The 21,161-nt window shown below is 40.6% G+C and overlaps 1 protein-coding gene across 3 annotated transcripts in view; it reads right to left on the reverse strand.

The window, feature by feature from the left end:
• ARHGAP28 (Rho GTPase activating protein 28) overlaps positions 1–18,096 on the reverse strand; it is a 134,939-nt gene extending 116,843 nt beyond the window's left edge. For all 3 annotated transcript variants that reach the window (XM_036323370.1, XM_036323369.1, XM_036323368.1), the window contains exon 1: positions 17,871–18,096. In XM_036323370.1, coding sequence (XP_036179263.1) covers positions 17,871–18,091 — 221 coding nt within the window. In that variant the 5' untranslated portion in view covers positions 18,092–18,096. The remainder of the gene's footprint in view (positions 1–17,870) is intronic.
• Between the last annotated feature and the right edge of the window lie 3,065 nt (positions 18,097–21,161).

The following is a 21,161-nucleotide window of genomic DNA, read 5'->3' on the forward strand; positions in this document are numbered from 1 at the left end:
TCCCAACATGAGGCACATGCCCCACAGGGGGGCAATTTGATGTTTAAGGGGGGCAATTCGAGAATGAGTTATTAACAGTGAATTTCTTATGGTTCTAGGGGCCTCATATACATTATATAAATATATACTGTGACATTTATGCATTTCAATTCTCTATTATATGTTTTGAAACTTTATTTGCTAAACTTCATGTTGTTATTTTTTAAACAATTTCTTAGTGATTTCTTCCTCGGTACTTCAACTGTCCTTTCATTTTTTTTATTTTTCATGGACGCCATGTTCTTTTGAAGCTTTTTTAGACCAAGTTCATGGCTTTTTAGGCTTCCTCCACGTGAATAGGAGTTCACTTTTTGAATAATAAAAATTATATGTCACAGAGGGGGCATCAGGATTTTAGAGGTGCTTAGGTGGGGCATGGCCAAAAAAGGGGTTGGGAACCATTGTTCTAGCCCATTTCCTTCACAGACACATTCTTGCACTATACCATCAGGTAGCTCAGTTTAGGGACCTAGTCTTTCAGAAAGAAACTCAAAAGGAGAAAATGAGGAAATAGGTGAAATGTGTTGTTGTTTTTTTAAATTGTGTGTATGTTTGTTCGACTATTTAAAAATACTGAGAAAATATTCAACAACATGCTCACATGTTTCTCTACTTAATTGTATTAAATACTTATTCTAATTTTGTACCAATGTTAATACAAGTATTAAATCTATCATATACGATATTGATAAGTTTCATCTTTCAAAAAATAAAATTTTTAAGTTTATTTATTGTTGACAGTATTATAGATGTCGCTATTTCCCACCCCCACTTCCTCCCTCCACCCACCCCTGCCCCACCCAGGCCTTCACCACACTACAGTCCATGTCCATGGCCTATGCATATATGCATATAAGTTCTTTGGTTAATCTCTTCCCATTCCCCCCACTCCCTTTAAACTGGAAGAAAAAATAAAAACTAGAATTCTTAAACAGTACCCAACATTTCTATTAATTGGCCTCCAAATTTATAATCCTCTAAAGATCAGTTCTGCTTATTGGACAGGCTCTATTTTTCAAAGAAAAGCTGAAAGATTAACATCTTACTAATATATAATCCTGACTAGGGTAGCTTGGTTAAAATAAGCCAAACTCTACTTAGAGTAATTGAAGGCACTGAAATTAGACAACAATTTATGCTTACTACCAGACAGCATAAGTACTCAAGAGATTAAATAAGCAAAGTTAAATGAGAACGGGAAGGGTGTTGTTACAAAATTTGTACAGGTCTGAAACCATGTTTTGGTTAAATATATAGGATTTTCTAATTATCTTCATTTCCAACTTAATAATAGAGAAAATAAAATTTAAGTGTTAGAAAAGACCTTAGAGGTCAACTAATGGAACCTCCTCATTATCCAAATGAAGAGACTGGGCATGTAACTGAGTTCAGTCTGACCCTAATCATTACCCAAGTGCACAGCACAGGAAGTGGTCTCTACCTTCCCTCTAGTTTCATAATACCTGGCCTTAGTCATATCAGCTACTGTGGCTGGATGCATGCTGCTGTTCCTTTTCCTCAGACTGGTTCTTCTGCCAGAAACATTCTTCCCACTCGCATTTCCTCTACTAACTTTTTTAAAAAATATATTTTTATTGATTTCAGAGAGGCAGGGAGAGGGGGAGAGAGAGAGAAACATCAATGATGAGAGAAAATCATTGATCAGCTGCCTCCTGTACCTGCCCCACTGGGGATAGAGCCCACAACCCAGGCATGTGCCCTGACCAGAAACTATGACCTCCTGATTCATAGGTCAACATTCAACCACTGAGACACACCGGCTGGGCCCCCTCTACTAACTTTTAAAAACTTAACTTGGTTATCAACTCCTCCCAGGAGTTTTCTTAACCCCCTCTCACTCTCATCAATGTAACTTATGAGTGTTAGTTACACCTTCTCTGCTCTCCTAGAGCACCTCAGGCATTTTTCCTCAATTATTCTTTCACCCATTCAAATACTGAGTGCCCACTTTTGGCTGGTGGGCTAATGCTAGGGGTACAGAGTGAGAGAGAGACATCACAGCTGCCCTCAAAGGAACCACACTTCATATATAGCTGAAATAACCTGTTAATGAGTTCATCTATTCTCTTCAAAGGAGTGACTATTAACCATCTTTGTGCCCCAGGGCCTGATACGGTACCAGGACCTGATACGGTATATGGCATACAAAGGCTCAATAGATGTTTGTTCAAGTTCACTTTTATTGTAAGAATAAATCTGAATTCTTATTTTAGTGAGTGAAATGACCCTTAAGCAAAATTTAATCTTTAAGAATGAAGGGTATATTTATCTATTTATTATCCATGTTGCTCTTAGTTTTACATGTCAAGACATGCTCATTTATTAATTATTCTTTACTTCATAACATATTACCAAGAGTTTGTTATCCTATTAATAAAGACTAATTTAGTGAATTCTGGGAAAGTACACAGTATGTAAGTTCAGAACAGTATAGTCTCTAACAGAATACCAATCCAAGATTTCTAATATTTCTAGGGTAAAAATAATAGAAAATTATGAACATCTCATCATATATATATATATATATATATATATATATATATATATATATAGTAGGACTAAAGGCCCAGTGCACAAATTTGTGAATGGGTGGGGTCTGGCCGGCCCACTCTGATGGGGGCCAATTGGGGTTGGGACGGTTGGGGGGGGCGGTGAAGGGATGCGGGAGGTTGGCTGGCAGGCCCCACCACCATTTGGTGTGTGGGGGGGTCTGATTGGGGACAGGGCCATCCAGAGGGAGGGGCCGCAGGTGGTTGGGGGTGCCGATCAGGGTCCGATCAGGCCGGTTGGCCACTGCAGTGCATGTCATAGCAACTGGTCCTTCTGGTCATTTCTTTCATTTCATTGTTTCGGTCACTTGGCTTTTATATATATAGATTATTACCTTCACTCCTATTTAATGAATTGTTCATTTACTCAATAAGCATATATGTACCTGGCATGGAATTAGCCAGGGATACTGAAATGAATAAGGCATGGTCCTAGGTGTCAGCAAACTCCTTAGAGAAGTCAGCTATACAAGCACATAGTGAGATACATGCAATACTAGAAGAATGTAAGAGGTAGAGGAGACACAAAGATGGAAGAGGCCAACTTAGACTGAAGTGGGAGGCAGACAGGAAAGACTTCACAAAGGAAGTGATGCTCAGATTTTGAAAACTTCTCTGATAGCTTCTCAACCCAAGGAGAGGTCACATTTCCACATTTTAGCCACCACTATGTTTATTCAGCTACCATTTATTAAGACTATTGAGTGCCATGCTCTTTAATGGGGGAGGGAGAAGGTGGTTGAGGATACAGCAATGAAGGAAATAGGCATGTTTTGGTCCTAACAATGCTCATATACTACTGTGGGACTAGTGATAAAGTTTCCTATAGGCAAGAACCTTATTATCAAAGATCTAAGTAAAGGATTAAATGTGTTTAAGTCTTACATTTTAAATTTGTATATGTTTTTATTGATTTTTTTTTTAGAGACAGAGGCAGGCAGAGGGAGAGAGATATAGAAAACATCATCGATGAAAGAAAAACATCCAGCAGCTGCCTCCTGCACACCCCCTACTGGAGATCGAGCTCACAACCCAGGCATATGTCCTGACCAGGAATCAACCAGAGACTCCTTGGTGCATGGGAAGATGCTCAATCACTGAGCCACACCAGCCGGGGTAAGTCTTACATTTTATAAATGCTAGATTTCTTTCATGACTTTATCAGATTTATAGTTTTGGGTAAGTTTTAAAATCCCCCTCTTCAGTTTGCCTTTTCTCTCTCTTCACCTTCTCAAAAGCTAAAATGTTATAATAGGTTCTATTTGCTGCCTCTATTTCCTCACCTCATACTCTTCAACCTGTGGCAAACTGGCTTCCCCCTCTACAACTCTATTAAAGACACGCTAGCAAAGATCTTCATTGCTATTCATGCTACAAGTCCAGTGTACAGTATTCAGTCTTCACATTATTAGTCATTAGCTACTCTTTTTTTAATATATATATTAATTTCAGAGAGGAAGAGAGAGCAAAAGAGAGATAGAAACATCAGTGATGAGAGAGAATCATTGATCCGCCTCCTCCTGCACATCCCACACTGAGGATCAAGCCCGCAACCCAGGCATGTGCCTTTGACTGGAATCGAACCCAGGACCATTCATTCTGCAGGCTGACGCTCTATCCATTGAGCCAAACCGGCCAGGGCAGTCATTAGCTACTCTTTGATTGTCCACTCTTTCTGAATCTAACGCCTTGGCTTCTGGAATGCTGCTATCCTTTTGGTCTCCATCAAAGGTTCTCGATGCTCTTCCCTTCCCTGATTGACATTGCTCCTGCTCCAGGTTTCGTCTTTGTTCCACTGCTGCCTCTATAGACACTCTATGCCAGGCGTGGGCAAACTTTTTGACTCTAGGGCCACAATGGGTTCTTAAACTGGACCGGAGGGCCGGAACAAAAGCATGGACGGAGTGTTTGTGTGAACTAATATAAATTCAAAGTAAACATCATTACATAAAAGGGTACGGTCTTTTTTTTTTTTTTTAGTTTTATTCATTTCAAACGGGCGGATCCGGCCCGCGGGCCGTAGTTTGCCCACAGCTGCTCTATGCTCTCCTGCCAGATCTTACCAGGTCCCAGTAGTATCTATCTCCCAAATGCTGAAGTCTCCTGTGAATAGAGCTGAGAAATTTCAGTCTTGTTCTCTCTCCGGTTTCTAATTGTATAGCCAACTACCTGCTGGGCATACATACTTAGCTCAAGATTCCAGGTGTTAAACTTATCTCCCCACCCACAATTTGCTCATCCACCAGAATTCTCTCTCTCTCTCTCTTTTTTAAAGGCACGCCATTTTTACTAATACTTACATGCACAGGAATTTAAAGAAAATAAGTAAAACTCAAAGAAGTAGTTATACTTAGAAGCTTTTGTGCGCTTCTTAAGTAAGGGAGATATTTGGCTTCAAGGGATGATAAATTGTGGGGAAATGACTAGGAAATATGTGGGAGAAACAAGCGAAGGGCTATTTTGGTAAGTCCTGTTTACGCAAGCTCATCATGTCCATCTTTGATGTGATAGGAGTCATTCTTCTCTCCCTAATGGGGGGAGGGACACCTTCCTCAGAGGGAATTTATATCCTGCTTTTAGGCAATGAAGGGAGGGCAGAGAACTCTTCCTGCATCTGCTGACTTCCAATTGCCTTCACCTCAAAAGTACCTTTCTGCCAAAGTGGCATATGTTGGGGTGGCACATTCTGATCCTCTTCAAGGTTCAGAAAGATCAAATACCTGGCCAGTTTACGCAGGCGATGAGTGGGGGAGTCTGGGATTTAAATCCACTTCTGCTAGGCTCTAAAGCATCTGCTTTTTAAAAGTAAACATTCAGAAAAACAGTCTGGTTTCCCTATTTTTTAAAATTACTTAAATAATACTTTCATCCCAAATAATAACTGTCATTTTGTTACTATAACATGATGCTGCTTCAGAGTGCTTTTATGAATTAGCTCATTTAATCCTCTAAGTCAGGAGTGGGAACCTTTTTTCTGCCCAGGGCCATTTGGATGTTTATAACATCATTCAAGGAACACATAAAATTATCAACTTAAAAATTAGCCTGCTCTATTTGGTCAAACATTGAATTAACTCACCCGTAATGCCTTGGCAAAGCCAGAACAAATGATTTCACGGGCCTTATACGGCCTCTGGGCCAGGTGCTCCCCAGCCCTGGTCTAAGGAGTAGAATGGCAGGATTTGCTAAACTGGATGTACAAAGGAAGAATTTAATGACTTGCCATAGCCAAGCAACCATTTGGTAGCTCCCTGCCACCTCGTCTAGGTCTCCTTGTCTGTCTAGCCAGAAAGGTGCCTTTTGTTGACTATTTCATTATTGCCTCTTCCCTAACTGCCTACCCAATGAATTTAAATGGGATTATTTCATTTAACCCCAGACCTCGGGGGCAAAGCCTCCCAGGGTAATGTGAAAGTCACTGTTCTGAAATCCTATGACCTGGGTCTGAGCCCAATGGGGTAATAGGACCTGCCTTGCTGGATGAACTGGAAAGGAGATAAGGCAGTAGAGAATGTTATAGAGGGGCCTCCACTTCCCTGACCACAGGCTTCTTTGTGGAAAGGCTTCCACCAGAAAAACCTGCTTTACTCTTTCCATCTGGATTGTTTATCCCTAAGGCAGAAGGAGTGATGTACCTGATTTGGGCGTTTGGAGAAAGAGCTGGACAGAACTCATCTGTCCAGGACTGCATTCTGCCTTGCTGTGGGTCCAAAGGGGTCTGTGTTGGTGGGAAGGCCTGTGTTGTAGGTCAGAGGTGAAGTCTACTGCAAACACCAAGCCATGTTCTCCAACCTACCTGATCTGTAAGAAAGGTGCTCTTCTGATTTCCATTGCCTGCCTCTGTTCAGTTGATTTTAAACTCAGGCAGGGAGAATAGATTTTATGTAGAGCCCAACAAATAGATTCCTTTGTTTTCCTTGTTCATAGAATAAGGTTTCTTAAATACACTGAAAAAAAATTGTATCTGAGCAAAGTTATAAATAATTTTTGATATGTGAACCAAGTTTTAACTTGTAGGTAGGAAAATGCTTTTATGTCATAAATCTACTAGTAAATGGGTATTATTGCTTTCCCACAAAATCACAGGTGGTTCTGGTGAGGTCTGATAAGTACTTCAGAAGTTTCCAAATGTCATAAGAGCAAACAAAATATTAAAAAACAAACAACTGAAGAAGTGGAATAATTATTATGCTAATAAAATCACTAAAATCCGGGAAAGGGAAGTAAAATAATTCTTTTACCTTTTAAATTAGAGTCATTAAAGTGATTAGCAGTAGGAAAGTGGTAGGATTGTCCTCTAGTGCCAATTTTTCATACAGAAAAGTCATAGCCCATTTGGACTTTCAAAAATTATTCTTGCCTGGCCAGCGTGGCTCAGTGGTTGAGCATCGACCTATGAACCAGGAGGTCACGGTTTGATTCCAGGTCAGGGCACATACCTGGGTTGCAGGCTCAATGCAATTGGGAGTATGCAGGAGGCAGCCAATCAATGGTTCTCTCTCATCACTGATGTTCCTATCTCTCTCTCCCTCTTCCTTCCTCTCTAAAATCAATTAAAATATTTTTTTAAAATATTGTTCTTTGAACTTGTTATAGCTCTTATTACTGAGGTTTGGGAACCCTTCCACCCGAGGGAATCAGTACATCAACTTGTAGTAAGAACAGACTGACTGATAATCCTGCTCATTCACCTTTCCCCTCTGGTGTCTCAGACGCTCCTCTCCTCTGACTTTTCTTCTATGCCAGCTCCTCCTTGCTGACTCTTCCACCAACTCTTTGCTGGAGTTCTTGGTCCTCCTGTTTTCTTCTTACCTTTTCCATGGGCGTCCCCATCTACACTTGTGTTGAAGACTTCTAAATCCATACTTGCCCCCAAATCATTCTCCTGAAACTACATTCAAATTCCTAACTGCTGGAGGTATCACAGCTGTCTCCAACACAGCATGTCTAGAACTCACCTCTTTCTAGACACTTCTCCCAAATTGAAAGATTTCCAGTAAAAGTCAGCTTCTTTTGACAAACGGGAAAGTCTGATAATACAGAACCCATGTGAAAACAGCTGGCCTGAGGCCTGAGGCCTCCTGTTGTGCATAGTCCCTACCACTTCCAGTGTCCTGTACCTGGCTGACTTCACACAATACGTTCCTGGCCTGGCAACTGTAGATGCCTTAGTTTGTGACCCGTGAAGTAGGTCATCCAAGATCATCTGCTGCATTAAGAAATGAATTAATGAACAAAATAGCATCACTCTTTTCTATTCAGACTGGAATTACCTGATTTTATTGAATCCTGGCTCACCAGTTACTAAACGGATTGCAATGTTGCATAACCTCGCTATGCCTCAGTGACTTCATCTATGAAATACTCATCCACCAGAATTCTCAATTTTAATTAATACCACTCCAAAACAGAAACCCAAGTTATTTCTCCTAGTCCCCAGTAGACACTTCATCACCACATCAAACCAACTGCATTGCTTGTTTCTCCCACAGAATCTATTATTCCTTCACCCACATTCCCAGGACCCTAGTTTAGGCCCTTATCACCTTTCCTTGAAGAATGGCATTAGCCCTCTAATTTTTTTTCTCTACCCCCAAGTCATGGTCCTGCTTAAAACCATCTTTTATTCTCCAGAAACTGGGGGAACCTGGAACAGAATGATCAAACAGTTACAGCATTACAATTTTATTTTATAGATTTTAACCCAATAGTGTTGAAGCCAGATTAAAACAGCAATGATCTGAATCCAGTATGAGCAGGGAGGGGAAGGGAAGAGACAGAAGAGAGAATAAACTTGGTAAAATGTGGTTAGCTGAAGAGGGCTCCCTTCTTAAGACATAAGAAAGTCCTCTAAGTAGCAACATCCACGAACTATAAGATAATTGGTGCTAATTTTTTAACTCTTACAAGAACTTTTTAGTCTGGATAAAAGGACTTTCATGTTTGTTTAGGACTGGTGTAATCAGAATCAGCTTCACTGGGGCTTCTTCTAAGCAATGACTCATGTTGTTTTAGCTGGTGCTGACTCTCTGCCCCGCAGAGGATGACACAGCTTTGAACAGGGAGAGCACCGCCTGGCCTGCTGTCTCCAGCTCCACACACGCTTCCAGCCACTGGGCGAGGTGGGCGTTCTCTAGAGCCCATCTTTCTGCAACTAAGCACAATTCAGATTTCATAAAAAGAGTTGCCAAGTCAACCTCGTAATCACTGAGCTTTACAAACGAGGAGGCAAAGAAGTTAGGTTGTGGTATGTTAAAAATCACAGGGCCAGCCATCCTCTGGTTTCCAAAACAGAATGTGCGGAAACTTAGTCAGCTTTTTCCCCATTTAATTGCTTACTCTATTGAGGTCAGCACATGTTTTCCTTTAAGATTCCAATGAGAAGTTGCAGCCAGTGTGTTTTCCAGACTCTCCACGTAAAACTTAAGGAGATAATGTGCACGGGTAGTTGTAATAGTATTTGAAAGGAAGCTAAGGAAATGCCATTCTCACCACCACCTTTTCTCTAGTTCTATGCTAGTTCTTATTGCTTCCCAGGGAGAAAGCCCGTTTTCCCCTCATCCATGATCTCCTTGCTGTTGGCCTGGCTATTCCCAGAACACACTGGACCATGTTGTGGGCCTCAGTCCCCAGGTAAGGGGAGCTGGTGACCAGGGGGGGCAGCAGATGGTAGTCAGAGCCTGGCTCAACAACTGGTTATTCCTTCTGAGGCTCCAGCGAGGCACTTTCCCATACTCTCTTCCCAGTTGCATCACAGAGGTTGTTCCTTGCAGTCTTCACTCATGACTGTATTTTCATGATGCCCAGTTCCCATTGATAACACACTCCGAGCAACCTGGCTGATAAGAACAGTTAGAGAAGACTTCCAAAGACATGGCAGTTAGCAGAGGAGCCAGACCGCTCTGTTTATATATAACTAAAATAACTGTCCAATCTCTGTAGCTCTGGTGCCCTGAGAACCAAAGTTTATCAAAATGAATACCTTAAAAAATAAACAAGTGCCCAGAGCCTAGAGGCCATTCTGACTCTGACTTCTCCAGAAGATTCAAGTCCAGACTATAATGAGCCCTGGATTTGTTTTCTAAACAGAAACCCTTGAAGCCCAATCTAGGTATGGCATTATCCATGGCTCCAAGGTCACTGATGGATAAGAACTGTGCCCAGGCTTATGAGAGACTAGAGATGGCTCATGGGTCCAGATGGCCACAACCTATCTTATCTTACCCTAAATTTCTGAGCAAGACTTAGAACAGAACTGATCTTCACAAAGGTATGGTCCAGGACCTGGCTTGGTCCTGTCCTTTGGTTGGTTTCCAATAGAGATAAGGTAAAAACCTGACTGAATACTGGGAGACGGAGAAGAAGGCCCCACTAATTCTTGTGGAGTGTTTTCTCAACATACATTAAGAATTCTTATGTTATAAGTCATATTGCCAGGAATAGAGTAAAATATACATTTTTTTAACCACAGAAATCTACCTTAGTGGCTAAAGAAAGCAATTATTAAAACTAAAATGAAAAATTCTAAGAGCTAGTTACTAAGAACATAAACCTAAGGATTAAAGGATTAAGAACTGCCCTCCCCGCTTCTGCCCAAAAAAGCCAAAGGAAGATTTCCTGTCACTGACTGCTTGGGTCTCACTTTCTTGGTCAAGCTGAATGACTTCTCTAGAACATTCTGTCTATTTTAAAATATTCTTACCTAAATAAGACTGCATGAAGGGCAAGAATAGTTTTTAAAATTAAAAAAATAATAATCTTGTAAATGCACTTCTTTCAAGTGATAACATTTTTCTAATAACCTACTTCATGTGTATTTCATTAAAACAAAGTAGGAATGGTTGCAAAAGGAAAAAATAAACCAAAACTAAGCATTTATAACATCTACCATGTGGAAGTTGTTGATGCTGGTTGCTAAGGGGGATACAATAATACGGACCCTGCTCTCAATAAACCTACAACAAAATTCAGGCAGAAAAATACTAAATACATAATATATTAAGTAAAGTTTCAATATTGAAATAACAGGTTAAAAAGCACCAGTTTTGGAAGGATTGGGAGGGAATCCTGGCTGTCTCATTACCTCACTGTGTGATCTTGGGCCTCAGTTCCTTCCTGCTATAGGACTGCTGTAAGGACTAAATGAAGTCTTGTATGTCAAGCTCAGTTAAGGTATCAATAAAACTAGGCCTTCTTTTTAAAGCAGACACCACCAGACAGTGCATGATTAATTACCAAATGATTACTGTTATGGCAGATGAAAACTCTTCTGGCTACTAGGATTAAGGAATTCTTCAGAAGTTTAGTCCTTACTTCTTTGACTATGTTTATTCCCCTTTGTTTTGCATTTTATCTCCTGCCACTTAAATATGGGTTTAGTCCCAACCATTGACATGTTAACTTCATCTACTGTGTGAATTTTTCAGTGTGGTAATGAAGATAGGGAAAAGTGGGAAGGAAAGACATCAAATATCATATTATTAGCTATAATGTCATTTTAATACGCTTAACATTTTTTCTAAACACCTGTCAGATTTCTCTACTGATCTGTAAAGATAAAATCCTTTTTTAAGATCTTTGTAGAAAGATAAATGCAATGGCCAGTGTTTTCTAAATTGATTTCATAAATGAATTCTGAACAGGAAATGTCAAAGGAATTAATCGTCCTTATACATTACAGATATTCAGATAGAGATGTAAAGACTTATCTCTTATATATATAAAAGATAATCAGTACCACAATTTAGAATTACTAAAATAGTACAAATAAATCTCAAGTGTTTGACAATTTCAAAACAACTACATACTACTCTGTCTCTGATTTCCGTTTCTCTTTCCTGTCCTTTGTATTGTGTGTTTGTGTGCAGTCCTCATCTGTTCAGGATCAGAAGTGGAATGCACAGGTTTAATTAGTTTTAAGAGTAACATGAGACACTCAGCTGGTTCTCTAAGTGACACTTAGAGCATGTTCTCCCACCCTTGGAATTACTTGGCACTTACTGCCTGTCAAAAGGATAGTTTTATCAAAAATATTCATTTAGCGAGGAGTGATTTAACACATTTGATACTCGAAGAATGTCTCATAACCCCCAGATATTTAAGAAGATGAAAACACAACAAAACAATCTACTGCTTTCTTTAGTTCCCATCTTAGAGAATAAAGCAACTTTATTATTTTGTTTTGATGTACACCTCTAGTAATCACAAAGAAATGGACACATGAAACTTCATGGGATGAAGAATGACACATGATCTGAAACTCACTAACCCAAGTAACCAGAGCATAGCAAGAGACTGAAAGCAAACCAGCAAACCAAAAAACTCAAAGAAACCGACATAAATGCTATCAAAATCTTTTGTTAAATTACACAGTTTAGTCCTTTGAACAGCATTTTCTTTACGCAGCTCTAACAAGCTTAATTATCTAATCAAAAGTAGATTACAAAGCATGTTAAAAATAGCCATAGTAGAAAGAACAAAGTACTGCCAAAGGCTTTCAGGACTGCCTAAAAATAAGGGAAAAATAACAACGATAGATAATACTTAAATTACATAAGAAATAAAACACTGCACCAACATAAGCTATTTACTATTAAGGCAAGCAAACACACATCGCAATAGATGCCTTTACGACAGCACTAGAAACCATACTGTCTTACTAATGAGTCATTAAAAATGGGTCATTTCTACATTATTTAAGCTACGTCTGATTCTTCATACAAAGAGACTTAAAGGCAAAACAAACACTCCATTGCTTAAATGGATAAACTTTATTCCCAAAATGTGCGTCAAAGAAACATTTTATTCCCTTTGCTTTGCTACAAAACATTTCACTTTTATTCTTTGCGGGAACTAATATCTAGAGACCATACATTGAGAAAACAGAGAACAGAAGTTACTTTAGAAATGAAATAGTTTGGTTTAAGGATGGAATGAGAAGAAATGTTGATCATATGCATATTAGAATGTTTGCTTTCATTATAACACATTTGCAAATGTTCAAGTAACATCCTAGGGACACTAGAAGGGAAAAATGTTTTCCATCAGGAGAAACAGCTCTAAGAAAACAGAAAGCCTCCGTAGCCTCACTAAGAGACCCCAGCAACGTGAGACTAACAACTGCCTTCTTTTTTCCCTTATCCTCACCCAAGGGTATATTTTCCATTGATTTTTTTTAGAGAGAGTGGAGTGGAGGAAGGAGAGAGTGAGAGCGGGACGGGGAGAGAGAGAGAAAAAAAAAATCACTGGATGTGAGAGAGAAACAGTGATTGGTTGCCTTTTGCATGTGTCCTGACTGGGCAGGGATCAGGCCTGCAGCCAACCGAGATACAAGGTACATGCCCTTGACCAGGAATCAAACCACTAAGCAGAACTGCCCAGAGCTAATAACTACCCTCTTGATGCAGAATTTCACTTAGCATCTTTGTGATTAGTTTTCTTTTAATCCAATATTAAAATTTTCCCTCCAAAGAATGATGAAACTTTGAAAATTAGAGAATTTCCTTTTATAGGTTTCACGAACTCAGACCAAAAAAAAAAAGTAAACCATTCTATCACAAAACTGTGGGGGGGAAAGTGGGTTAAAGGACTATTGATGCCTTTTTACATTTATTTGGTTGACTTTTTAAAGATGTACAGTAACTCTCCCATGATCATTCTCATATATTAATCACACAGAGGAAAATTATAGTTTTACAATAGGGAACCCTAGCTGACATCACCTTAAGCAGGTGATCGAAGTTAACATCAACATTAGTGAGACATATGACATCATGTACCCCTGATATGATGTTACTGAGAAGGGCCCAACATCATTCTGCAGAATTCTCACTCAAAATGCATATCTTCAGTTTAATCACGATAGGATATCAGACCAATCCAAGTTGAGAGACTTCTTCAAAACAACCAATCAGTACTCTAAAAGCGCCAAGGTCATAAAAGACATGGGCAGACCGTCACAGATTGGCGGAGGTTTGGGAGGCATGAGTCAATCCATCCTGGATTCAATTCTACAACAGAATTGAATTCCGATGCTAGTGGAAAACTGGTGAAACCAGGATAAAGTCTACAGTTTAGTTAATAGCATTTTACCAGTATTCATTTTTCAGTTTTATAATGGAACTATGGTTTTGCAAAATATTAACATAGAGGAAGCTGGGAGAAGCTTACACAGGACTCACTGAACTACCTGTGAAAGTTTTCTGTGAGTCTAATATTTTATCAAAATAAAAGTTAAGAAAAAGTTGTCATCTTTATCCTCATGAAAGTGACTCTGTAACATCCTAAATTCTCTAAACTTTGTGGACACATGAAGGATTAATGACCAGGGAGGACGGAGTAGGTTAAAAATGGACAAAGCAACTGGCCAAATGTTTGGGCAAAGGACAGGATCAAAGGAAATGTGCCAGATGTTTTCCACTCGCTCTATGCAGGGAGGCACCCCACTCAGCAGGGGCCCACTGTAAAGAGAAACCGGAGACACAAACTCTGATTTCAACCCTAACATAGTGACCTATAAATATCTTCTTCTCTCGTAAGACTCCGATTTCCCTTATTATTTCTGAATCCTCTAGATAAAGTCCAACTGCTCTGCTTATGTATATGCCCATAAGCTCACAGAAATGTCTTTTAACTAATTTCAATCCAGGAAAGTGCCAATTAACATGTCATTAAAAGTTCCTAAACTTGGTCTTTTCTACAAAATAGTTACTTTCCAGTCATCGTTTTCATTTTAATAGAATCATTCTCATTCTAGTTATGCTATGAGGAAATCACATCCCCTTTACAAAAGTTTAACATTGTTGTAGAATTAGAATGCCCAGGAAAACCTTGGTTAGCTTCTATGTTTGTTTTTGAGGAAGAGTTGGCTCTTTTCTTCTTCTATTTTTATCCTCTCTCAGGAAGTTTATGGCATAATGAGATAAACATAAGAAATACTCATGGCCATTTAACACTACACCTTCACAGAAAAATGTGGTATATTAGAAGATCTTTGAAACAAGATATTCAGCTTTCTCTTCAGCTACTTTGTAAGTGAAGTTATTTTGTATGTATGTCAACATGTTCACCATGGACTCTGAATGAGGGTGTAGAAGCTTAGCCTCTATAAAAGGCACATGATTCTAAAGACAATTCTAACCATTTGTTGTAACAGAACTGAGAATATATAAGCCTTCATTCTCGTTTTTCTTTACAGGATAAAATGTAAAGGACAGCATGTTAAAAAAAAAAAGAAAAAAAAAGAATTACTTCTCTTCCCAACAAATACTTAGTATTCTTGAGTCTCTTTCCTGCATGAGCAAGTTGTAGGGATTGGTACCAAGACTATCTTACTCTTCTCCTTACATCAACACTGTGGTTAAAAGTGATAATAGTAATAATACAGCTAACAATTAGATGCTTCCTTGGGTCAGACACTATTCTAAGCAGCTGAAGCAAGTTGCCTAAGGCCACATGGCAGTGAAGGGTGTTGATGGAGTCTGACCCCAAGCCTGAGTAACTGGTGCTTTATACTGGATACTTACTTTAATAAAACAAAATGGGCAGGCCCAAAAGAAACTGCAATGGACACCCTGCTTCAGTGTTGAAGATTAACAGGGAGAAGCTTGCGATTGAGCAGCCTTCACTAAGCTTCAGCAAGTGCTGGCAGGCGCAGCGGAGGCCTGAGCTGCTGAATCATTTGATTTTCTTTTTTTCTCTCCTCTCTCTCTCTCTCTCTCTCTCTCTCTCTCTCTCTCTCTCTCAGAAAGTGGCAGTCTAGATTTATGTCTTGATTTTGAAATGTTACTGCTTATTTCAAACTTTTTCTAAAAATCCTAGTGGTCTGAAAGGTAAAGAGCCATATTCTCATGGCAGGGACTTGGTTTCATTCATCTTTGTACACCTAATCCCTAATGTGCTGCCGGCACATAGTAGGTGCAAAAAGGTCGCCTTCTGCTGTTACAGCCCCTGCCATTTTATATTTGAGGTAGGAATTCATTAATTTATTCACCACATATTTACTGAACTACTACAATGTGCCAGACACTGCTCCAGGCACTTGGGATACAATAGTGAAGAGAAAGGGGGGAGAGAAGCAACAGAGGATAATACTTTCGTGGGAGAAACAGGCCAAACGAAAACAAAAGCACATAAAGTCAGATGGAGTAGAGGATTGGAAAATAAGGAGATGGTTGCTTTGAATTGAGCCCATGCCGCCCAGAGCTAAAGAATGAAACTTAGGAAGTTCGATACAACAGTCCATGCTTCCTAGTGCCGTACTGGTCACTACTCCACAAATATGTCACACATATGTAAGCAATTCAAAGAAAAGGGTCAGAGAGAGAGAGAGCGAGAGAGAGAGCTTTCTTCATAAGGAGAACAATAAGATCTTGCTCCTTGGCTTGAAAGGAAGTATTGATCAGTAGTTAGTGAGTCAAAGGTTAATAACTTGGGCTTGATTATTTCTGTTATCTGACTCATGATTGATGATGTCCTCTGGCTCCACTAAAGACAGGAGCCCCCTTTTGATTGCTGTTACTGGGAACCAAGGAATCAAGCCATTCTCTAGTCATTTAGTTGCAACAGGGGCAGGGGTCGTCTATCTCCCACATCAGAGGGTGAGTGGCACAAAGGTCCCTACAGAGAGGGTACAGGGCAGTCACCAAAAAAATGCAAACTTGGAGCAACATAAATCTAACTGGCAACTGGCGTGGCAAAACGCTAGCTAGCTCTGACACACAACTCTTCTGCTCTCATGTATTATCATTCCATAAGACCACATGCTGAGTTAATGGAACTTGTCCCCCAGTTTGCTTTGGAAACGGATGTAGTTTCAAGTAGCCCAAATGGCACAATCTGGCTCTTGCTCCTGGACAGCTGCTGGGAGCTATAGACAGGACAGCTATCCCAGATGAGGCATATGCTTCCTACCGCCAAGTTGTATCTAAAAATGCACAAACCTGGTCCCCAGCTTCTCATCAAATCACTCATATCTATTTCATACTCATAATTTGAGTAATTAGAGTCAATGATTATGCTTAGAAAACACCCTAAAACACCCTAAAGGCAAGTGTGTATGTTCAAGCAGCCTTTAAAATAATGTGCACAGCCCCTAAGACTGGAAGGAAAATGTTATTTTCTCATTGTCTTTATATATAAAAATTAGATTTTACTCAACCTGCACTTTTTTGGAAGAAACAATATTTTCTCTGTTAGTCAAGCCCAAAACAGATCTCATGCCAAGGCATTTTGTTCTTGTCATGGATACTAGCCAAAAAGATATTCCTTGAAATAAAAGTCACAATCTGTTGAAAGCCTCACAAGTCCACTAAATTAGGAAACAACTCATCATTATCACATAACTAAAAAGCATGAGAAAAAATTAATGACTTAAAATAAATATACAAACTCCCCACTTGTAAAGAAAACCATCAATGGATCCATAGCTGCAAAACAGCCGCATTTAAACAAATAAAATTTCCCCTAAATATGTGTCAGATATCAAACCATCCTACTTATCAGTGAACTACCTTTGTCTACCCACAGAAACTTCCTAAAAGTCTAACGTCTTTGGTTTCATTGGCCTTGATCTTGCATCAAATAGATGGAAACTGATAGAATAATTTAACACAGATTCCTGATGTATTACATCTAAACTGCACGTAATGAGATGGTTATAGGTCTTTTAACCCAAAAGAAATGTTATAATTGCATTTAAAGAATAGTCAACATTAGCAATAGTGAAATAATACCAATGTATTTATACAATTGAAAGTTGTGGGTTTTTTTAAAATCTATAAATAAAATTGTTTATAAACATCTACTGAGATTTACTTTTTGGAGAATCTCTCCATCTAGTACTCATTCGTTCAGGTGGCATGAAGTTACCTAAGAAGCTCTGGCTAGGATTCGAGGATTTAGGATAATGTATTGTAAATTCTTTACTTTCTGCTTGTGTTTCATTTTAAATGCCTTTAAAAAATTCTCCAATACCTCCACGGGTGAACCTGGCAAAGGCGAGGCAGATTACTGCTATCACCAAGTTGTCTCAAGAACACAACTCTGCTAATGATCTCTGCCTTCAGCCGTGGCGGGTGCGACTTCGTGCACTTCCCTCTTCCAATCAAGAACAATGCAAAGAACAGCAGGCTCACTCCCCTGTCCACCCAAACTTGCAACAACAATCCAGGGATGGTGGAGGGATGCCCAGGCAGAGAACCCCGGGGCCAGCCGGAACCCCCCAGCCAGGAAAGCCCTGCTCCCCCCGGAGCGGCTCAGTACCTGCTGCCCGGGTGGCTGGCGGCGGCGCGGGGCGCGCAGCGCGGCTCGGAGCTGGGCGGCTGGGAGCGGGCGTACGAGTGGTAGGCGGTCAGCACCACGCCGCCCGAGTCCTCCACTTCCATCGTCAGCCGCGCATGTCCTGGCTCCCGCCCGAGAACAAAGGCGGGGACCAGCATGGACCAGCACCGGGACCCCGTCACCAGCGGGGAGGCAGGGCCCATCCAGCTCCCGGGGGCTCTCTCCGGGCTGTCAGGGCAGCCGGCCCCGCCCGCGGCGCAGCGCTATTAGCATAGATTGCAAAACACGCCCCGGAGCCCTGGAGGGGGGTGGGGGGCCCTGAGGACGAGGTGCTGGGGTGGGATCCCTGTCTCTAGGAAACTGGAAACCGGCTGTGATCCTTCAGGGCTCGGGCGAGCTGCTCTAGTCAGGTTTTTTTCTTGCTTTGTTTCTTTTCCTTTTCCTTTTCTCACCTCCCCCCTTCCACCGGGAGGCTTATCCGATCGCTAGGAACATTTCCTGCCTGGTAGCCTGGAGTGAGAGAAAGAAACCCTGCCCAGGAGCCCGGGCTGAGCAGGAGAGCAGCCAGGGCCACGCTTGTGGTCTGGGAAGAAAGGAAGAAAATGCGACTCTCATTTAAAGCATCCACATCAAAAATGGAAGAGCCGGGTTACGTTGCTGTGTACTTAGTCAAGTTACAATAAACTTGCTTTCCTTTCGGGCAGGTAATTCCCGCTTACAGCAGGCAGAACATGTCCCTCCCTCGCCCTCCATGCCACAACAACCAGGCTCTGACCTCACTCCCACATCCCTTTCCTCCTCCCAGTCCTGATCAAATTAACAGACCGCTTTCAGCCGGCCTGGAAATCAGGCTTTCTGAGCTGAAGCTTGTTACTGCCAGAGGTGTTGATGGGAGGTTGAGGAGGGGGGTGGCTGGCTGGAAAGAGCCTACCTTGACTGTCTTTCACACCCTGACAGGGTGTGTTAGCTGCTGTCTCTTACACTCCCCCGGGAGCTGGGTAGAATGGAAAAAGGAGTTAGTGCACCCCTGGCTGAGGGATGGCCTGTTATGCTACTTAACATCTCAGAATCTGCTTCTGCATCCGTGAAAGGGGAAAAGAATATTCTTTCTTCTCAGGGCATTAAAAGCACCAATGACATGCTAAGTTCTCAAGAAACATGGTTCTCTCTGCTACTTCCTTTACAGCCATCCAGGGAGACATTTGTTTTCACTGCAATTTCAGAGGTTGGGAAAACAAAACATTTTTCACCCAAAATGCTTTTGTAAAACATGTTTTGTTGATTAAAGAAAGGGTGGGACAATAACTAACATTTACCAAAATAGTCATGTATTGGACCCTGTACATTAGCTCTTTAAACAACTCTCTGAGGCATTATTACCCGAATTTTTTGACTAAAGAAACTTATCAAGCATCCGTGTATGGAAAAGGCACTGCAAAGGTTGTTTCATTCCCCAAAACTTGCAGACACAAAGAGACATCTGTTTACCTACTGTGTCTAATGCCAAATACATTAAAACTATGACAATACTTTCTTAAAATGTGAAATAATAAAGACATAGTGTAAGTATGGATACATGTCCACAATGCCTCATCTAAAACCTTGGAACCAGATACATTTCAGAATCTATTAATATTTTTTCATTTTAAAAGTAACGTGGTGCATGCACCATTTAACATAGAACACCCTCCGCCCGGTACAATTAGGGGCAGCACTCTATATTTAAACATATTTTCTTTAGCAAAAGAATTGATCCTAAGTGCAATAAAGTCTATGATTAGTCTCACATCAATTCAGGTCAGGTTTATCACCAAATAAGTTTTGGCACCAAACTTTTTTTAAAAGGTGTACTTTTTACAGCTTTTCGAATTTTGGAACTACCATAGGAATTATAGTAGTGGAACTTTTTATGGGTATGGGATTTCTCCTTGGAATTTTTTTTTTCGTTTCTGAACTACAGACTCACAATTTTAAATACCTACAGGGTACTTCCTTGAATGCACTTTGGCCATAACTCTGCCTCAAGATGTCCAACACCCCAGTAGTACTCCCTCATGCTTGGCATCATAGCCCTTCTTCTTCTCCTGTATACTCAAGTTTTACCCACCCTGGAGTCACTTTGACTCCTCTCTCCAATCGATTATCAAATCTGTCAATTCTTGCTCAAAATGTCTGCCAACCATTCCTCCTATTCCCACTGCTACTGTCTTTGTTCTCCCAGCACCATCTCTTGCCTTGGTGACGGCAATCCTTCCTTGACATAGATTACTTTCAATCGCCTCCTCTTAAACCCTGCCCCTATTCCAAGTGCTGGTAGAGTGATTCCCCTAAAGCACAGGCCGGCCCCTTCTCAAGTGTCCTCAGGTGTAACCCACGTACTACAAAATAAAGTCGGAACTTGTTACAACAGCTTCTCCTTAATGTTTGGGTCACCTAAAACTTTCTCGCTCCCAAGACCCTATGGCCCATTCACACTAGCCTGTCCTGCACTCTTAGTTTGTCTTTGCTCCTACTTGTCATTTTCCTATTTGAGAACCTTAAAAACCCTCTATCTAACCCCATAAAGGCTTCTCAGGTATTCCTAATACCTCTGGCCTCTTGTGAAAATTGCTCTTACTTCTGTGGTAGGAATAATCGCATTCTGCCGTGGAGTAAAGCAGTTACCCGGATTGCAGTGTGTACACGCTCTGCTCCTGTGCCCACCTCACATGTAACGATTCTGTCAGGCTGGTTTTTGCCACTGAGCCCAGATGTGCCCACAAAATTCTTCAAAACTGAGTCCCCAGCTGCAAGATAACTTTGAGACAAAACTATTTGCCCACCCAAGATTGTATTACTGTCCTCAACAAGTTAGTCCCTTTTCTTACATTATAAGCTAGTGTCATATTTTTGTCATTATATCATAGAGCCCATTGTGTTTTGCAGAGTAGGCAATCAGTAAGGCATATGTGTTCAATGAATGAACATATGAATCTAATAATGAATCAGTGGATGAAATAGCACTCTCTAGTGCAATATTTCTGTTCTTTCAGGGTAGCCAAGGAATTATTATTATACATGGTTCATGAGTCTATATGACACTGCAAACTAAAAAAAAAGTGTTTCACATGTATGTATTAATATTTTTCAACTGGGGATATACACTTAATAAAATACAACTCTGCAAGTATTCTTGAGTTTTCGGGTTTCATAAAGATGATAGAGTGCACATCCTATATAATAAAAGCATAATGTGCAAATTGACCGAACAGTGGAACGATGGGTCAGCGGGGA

This window comes from Myotis myotis, unplaced genomic scaffold (genome assembly GCF_014108235.1).
Source record: "Myotis myotis isolate mMyoMyo1 unplaced genomic scaffold, mMyoMyo1.p scaffold_m19_p_9, whole genome shotgun sequence".
Lineage (NCBI taxonomy): Eukaryota > Metazoa > Chordata > Mammalia > Chiroptera > Vespertilionidae > Myotis > Myotis myotis.